At 39.2% G+C, this 6,000-nt stretch overlaps 1 protein-coding gene across 1 annotated transcript in view; it reads right to left on the bottom strand.

The window, feature by feature from the left end:
• Positions 1 to 2,627: 2,627 nt before the first annotated feature.
• Positions 2,628 to 6,000, bottom strand: part of AMT (aminomethyltransferase) — a 197,694-nt gene continuing 194,321 nt past the window's right edge. Inside the window, exons 9-11 of the mRNA XM_078661218.1 lie at positions 4,965 to 5,280; positions 3,672 to 4,926; positions 2,628 to 3,474 (exon numbers count right to left, since the gene is read on the bottom strand). Of these exons, the coding sequence (XP_078517344.1) occupies positions 5,102 to 5,280 (179 nt within the window). The 3' untranslated portion in view covers positions 2,628 to 3,474; positions 3,672 to 4,926; positions 4,965 to 5,101. The remainder of the gene's footprint in view (positions 3,475 to 3,671; positions 4,927 to 4,964; positions 5,281 to 6,000) is intronic.

The following is a 6,000-nucleotide window of genomic DNA, read 5'->3' as shown; positions in this document are numbered from 1 at the left end:
TCAACTTGAATGACACGAAAAGGGAGGCAGTGTCATGCTTAACTCCCATGGGATTATATATTTATTGGCCCAACCCATGAAAGGGTTTGATGCCTACTATTTATCAAATTATCCTAAACATTTTTTGCAGCTGTTAAACCGAAAATAAGAATTTTAGCAACCGTGCCTGTAACATGGACTGGGAACCTCTCTTCTTTAAGAAAGTGACTCCTTATCTGGATCTACACAAAGTAAAGAAGGAAATTCTAAAATTGATATGAATTAATAATCTTCCACTGGTGTTGGCAAAGCCGATGACTCCCATGGTGAAAGGATCTTTGTGGGGCAGGATATCAGGTGTGCAAATCTCCCTATATATTACAAGTCCACTCAGTTTAATATCTTCATTGACCAAATTATACCATAAGTCACATCAGGTGAGATTTTGAGAATTGCCTCTTGTCAGACAAACTTGGTTAACCAGGAATTCTGGATCACAAATATATAGAACTATTTCGAAGGCCTCCATCAATATGTGAGCATGGATCTTGCTGTCAAGTCTCGCTTATCTGGTAATTTGCAACACGAAAGCACCTTTCCTTCCATTGGGTAAGAAATAAAATTAAGTCTAATGAGGGGAGAGAAAGTTAGTATTTTTTGTAATGAACCCAACTTTGCAAATTATAACTCTTCTTTACGATAGGAGCATTCTGTCGGATTAAAAAAAGACATTTAGGCATGATTTCCTCCTTTGCTAATTGAAAGTTAAACTGAGAGATCTAAATGACTGAGAAATTGGGCCTTCCTTCTGACTAAAGCAGCATCAGTCAGGAAACAAAAACACATGGGGTTTCCAAGACAGACAAGACAAGTTGTCTTCATGGGAATTTTACTTTTATCGAAAGCTTTTAGAAACTCAATGTTCCAAATATTACCAGCTCCAGGCAGTTAAGAATGATTTCAGTTCTTAACAGTCAGTGACCAACAAGGTTTTGGCAGGATATGAGAGTGACTTTTGATGCAAAAGTTAAACCTAAAACTTGCAAAGGGTTTGGCATAACCAGACTGAATTGCTTATCATGATGTCATCAATCGCTTTCTCCTCTGAATTAGACATATCAATGTCCACATCCACAAGAGGTGTCTTTGGTGAACTAGGTTGTGACACAGTGTATAAATCAGGTGTTGTAGGGTCTTGGAGTTCTTAACTATGGGTTTAGTGGGTTTAGTGCCCAGCGATGGCTACAGTAGAAAAACTGTGCTGTGCAGGGCGAATTGTATTTTTAATTGCCAGAACAAGAAAGGCCTCTGGCATAACAGAAAGCAATAAAACTTCAGTGATATTTTTTGTCATGTTATAAATGGGGTCAGAAGAACCTGGCATTGAATCCTCCTTGTCCACCAACACTGGTGAATTACATGTATCACGGTGCCAGGAGGTAATGAGCTAAACGACTGAACAAACTTCGAGATCTTGTGATAAATGATAAGTGCTACAGTTTGGGTACATATACATTTGTTAAAAATACAGAAAGATATCCAAGTTCCAAAGGAGAAAATTTTGGAATGGTTAATCCAGTTTTCCTCATTGGTGCACAAAACAAATCTCTTCCCTTTCTTAGTTAAGTATTACAATTAATTTGGAAAGAATGCACAGGGAAATCAAGCTAAGCTTTGGTACCAGGGAAGATATGCCTCAAATATGCAGCCCGATTTTTTGCAGTAATCATACTCCGTTAAGATGGAGTATTTTTAAAACCAATATAATGCTTCGTCCACCAAATTCATGTGTCGTGGGACCACAGTTTGACAATGGCAGAGACCATTCTGCCTCAGTCAAGGCCAAACTAATCCGATGGCCAGATGGACTAGGAGCCGTTGAAGAAATAGGTGTATGTCCCCTGCCCAATTAAGATGGGTATACCTATAACTGATTTTTTCTATTGCCTGTCATAGCCACGAAAACCCTGCCAGTAAGAGGCAATAAATAAATAAAACGCTCCCATTGACATCAGAGAGGATCACATAGCAAGTGTGTCATTGTTTCTTTATTTTCATAAACAAAATCTCACTTTTGGGGTTTGTTTTTTAACCGTTACTGTATGGCTCCTTCATGTTTGACGGAGTCATACGTCAAAGTTCCAATACATTCACAGGAACTGCCTTGATGACGGTTCCTGTGAATGGTAGAAATGTCAGTCAGGCTGACTGACATTTCTAAATTTGGCATATGGGTATTCCGTCAGGGTGATGTAATTTACTCCATTGCCCTGGCAGAGTACAATAAGTCTGCCAAAAATGATATCAGCCTGTAAAAGATTGATTGTTCTTGGGGGATAAGCAAGGAAAATCCTGGTACCAAATTAAGTTTATGAGCTTTAAGCTTTTTCCTCTTTTTATTTTCCTTTTGTTTTGTTAAGTTGGTGTATAGGTGAGGATTGGACAACGGCTGGCGATTAGCATACTTATTTGAAAGACAAAGGCATGCTATGAGCATCTTTATGATGCTTTTTTTTACAAATGGCGGAGGTGGGTTTGATCCTCATAGTGTTGTTCATGGCAGATGCACTAGAGTCATGTAACAACAGAATATGTGTTTTCAGTTAAGGACTCTGAAGAAAAATGTGCTCAACATTCGAACTAAAGGATTTATTCAATGGCCTTTTTAATTGTCTTTGTTGATTTGGAAATTAAATTATTGATCCCAGAATGATATGATGTGTGGCATTGGTTACAAGATAAAAGTTCCTGTCTGTGGTAACTTCCACATCTTAATTTAGGAGAAGCCCATTCTGTACCATATACTTTAAGCCTTTCATCTCAGAACTATCCTTCTGTGAAGTACTTACCAATACATGCACCTGGACAATGCGTCCCAAGAAATGGCAGTGTAGAAACCCAGAATAGGAGAGCAGATCCTCAAATTGGTACAGGTAGGCACTACAGCTACAGATACCTCTTTCAAATCCTTTGTATTGAGGTGCAAAAGCTTCCATCCAAAGATAAATTCAAGGGATGCTGGTAAATACTGATTCTTTGACTGTCCTGGACTAGCTACGTGAATTAAGCGCTAAGAGTGTTCATCAGTATATCGTTCCCTGCTGGAACCCCTTGTTAATGTTCAGCCAATCAGAAAAAGAACACATAAAAGGGATATACATTTTCAAAGTTACAGATTTCATTTTTAACAGTATTCTCTCTTCCAACCAGTGACTGCAGGAAATTCATACAGAATTGAGCAGAATTGAGCAGAACAAGACAGAAAGTATGTGGTGTAAACATGTTATACAAGTTTGGTCCTAAATTAGACTCTCAGTATAGCTTACAACAAAATACATTTTAAGGGCAGACCTGAGCATTGCTAGCAAGTGTTCCAAGTGAGTTATTCTGTTACTCCGAGTTTGAGAAAATATTGCTTTAGATATGAAACTTATGTTACATTGATTATAAGATTCATTGCTTTCTTACAGACCTATTTAGTCGAGAACAGGCTTTGTTTTACTCCCAGAGATAGGACGTTGTCTCTGTTTTGTGTGGACCAACTTTAATTGTTGCAAGATCTCCATGAGGTTAAGGTACAGTCCCATTGGTGCAATGGGATGATCTCTTTTGTCTCACGGTGCTGATAGTACACATGGTTAGATAACTGTCACATCGGTCTTAACCTGCTGCCCCTAGTCTAAGACGCAGATGAGTAGTTTGTGGTGCAGTACGCCAGGATTGCCCTTAAATTAATTGGGCCCGCAGTGGCACACTATCACTATGATGGCACAGGGAGCCAAACAAAACCTTAAGCATCTTGCAAGATAACTGGAAATGCAAATTGGCCTCCAGAGAAGGGAACTTTGGAATTGCTGTGAAGGTCTATTTGAAAATCAGCAGCAAAAACAGGGACAAGGTTGTTTCCTTAAGAGTTTTCTCGTTACAAACGAATAATTTAACAGTGAATCAGAATTGTTTTTTAAGGTTAAACATTTTGATATTTTTGTCCGGTCATCATTCCCAGTGCTGTAATGCCCTTTTTTTTTTAAGGTAAAGGGTTTTTTCTTTGAGAAGAGGTGGGGGGGGGGGGTTAATGTGTCATGTGAATATAGGTTTTGTACGTCCCAATCGGCTGTGTAAAAAGAATATATAAAAATAGTCCTTCAATGTTGAAGGAACACAAAACTGCTCATTGTTTCAATAGTGTTTGCAGGATTGATAAATAGTTCCCAGTTTTTTAAATTCATCATTGGCTATTTCCCATTTAAACACGGCTCTTTAGCAACCAGCAGAAAGTTTGACAGACTAGGCAGTGATCTTATTTCAGCGGAGCTGCTGGAGGGGATTGGGCGACCTTTAAATTCAACACAATTGGATTTGAACAACCCATGGATTACAAACCCAGAAAATCACTGTCGGGTTCCAGCGTCATCACTAATCAGAACTGCACTAATATCATCGCAATCACAAATGTCTCCGCAAGACATTTTAGCACCTGTGATATGTTGTAGTCATGGCCTTTATCATTATTTAAAATACTCTCCCTTACCCACTCCCCCATATGTTCTTCTACCACTGACCAAAAGCGTTCAGGTCTCCGTCTTCAGTGGTCCAGGTCTGCCACTAAATCCTTCCTTCAAATAGCATACTTGTATCTGTTTCGGAACAGTTTACAATGCGGTCAAGAAAGGACTACTGTTGGCTAAATGTTGGCCAGACCAAATCAGCACTGGATCACACAACAGAAGTTTCTCTGCATATGCTACACCACTAATACCCAAAGCACCAAGGCAATTATGACCAGATGCATGCCACACAGCTCATGATTTTGAAAGTACCCACTGAGTAGAATATTGCTGGCAGTTCCTAGAAAATCAAGAAGCATTTCTAGCATATCCAGTGAAAATATAATGCAACAAAGAGGACTGCTTTCTAAATTTCCCAATGTTCCAGCCATGTTATCCACTACACTGATAAGCATCAGGAGAAATTTCAAAACCTACTATCAAATTCCTCTCTAGAGTGTAATGCCACACTCTGTTTCACAGCGATGTAGCTAAATTTGGGCACAATATGTCCAATTGTTTTCATGATCTCTTGCTTAAAGCTTCATTTGCAGCTCTTGTGGTTGATGTAGGCCTCATTTAAGGGTATAGTAGTGAGTAGGCACAAAAGGCATCTTGCTAATAATGGCATCCACAGACTTCTTCCGCACTTCAACTTTGACAGGGGTCCCGACTTTGCTGTTTCCTGCCTCCACGTATCCCATGGCAACATTCTGCTTCAAGCAAGGAGAGGGGCAGCCACTCGTAACCTCTCCTGGATCAAGGAAGTGAAATAAATAGCAATGGTTACTGAGACACAGTGAAACCACGGAAAACACGTTTTTTGAGTAACCATGTTAATCAATCTCCAACTAAGTGACAAAGATACCCACCCACTGTGAAGGATCCAGGTCATAAAAATGTGTTTCCTGGAAACAAAACTCTGAATCAGTGAGATACCATGTAAGCTCTGTTTGTCATTTGAACTATGGTGTGGTTACTTTTTTTGACATTAACAGGACACATCTGGCCCTAGAACAAGGCAGTTCCACAGCCAAAGGAACCTCTGCCTACAATCCCAGACAGCTGGTACAGGGAAACAGAAACAAAAGTCATACCTGGTAGAAAGGACTGAAACTGATGTCATACTGACAATTTTCAGTCTTCTGTCCCTTCTTCTTGCCTTTTAACTACAAGCCCACTAATATTATACAACTGGCCATACATTAATAAGTGCCATATGCAGTGTTTAATGAGATATGCCTCGTGTACCGCCTTCATCATATTTCTGAAACATTGTGTTCCTTGACAGGACTTTGTTACCAATATTCATTTAAAGATTGCTTTTGAAATATTTTTTCACATAATCTTTTAAATGAAACACAAAGGCGGTATCTTACAGTGATTTATAAGCGTGTTGTACACTGCAAAACCATGAAGATGGTCCTACTTCGTATCACCTAGGCAAAGGGATGGCCAAGACTGATATTATATA

Source organism: Lissotriton helveticus, chromosome 9, assembly GCF_964261635.1.
Source record: "Lissotriton helveticus chromosome 9, aLisHel1.1, whole genome shotgun sequence".
NCBI lineage: Eukaryota > Metazoa > Chordata > Amphibia > Caudata > Salamandridae > Lissotriton > Lissotriton helveticus.
The sequence above is the reverse complement of the archived record's forward strand: the minus strand, read 5'-3'. Positions and strand labels throughout refer to the sequence as shown.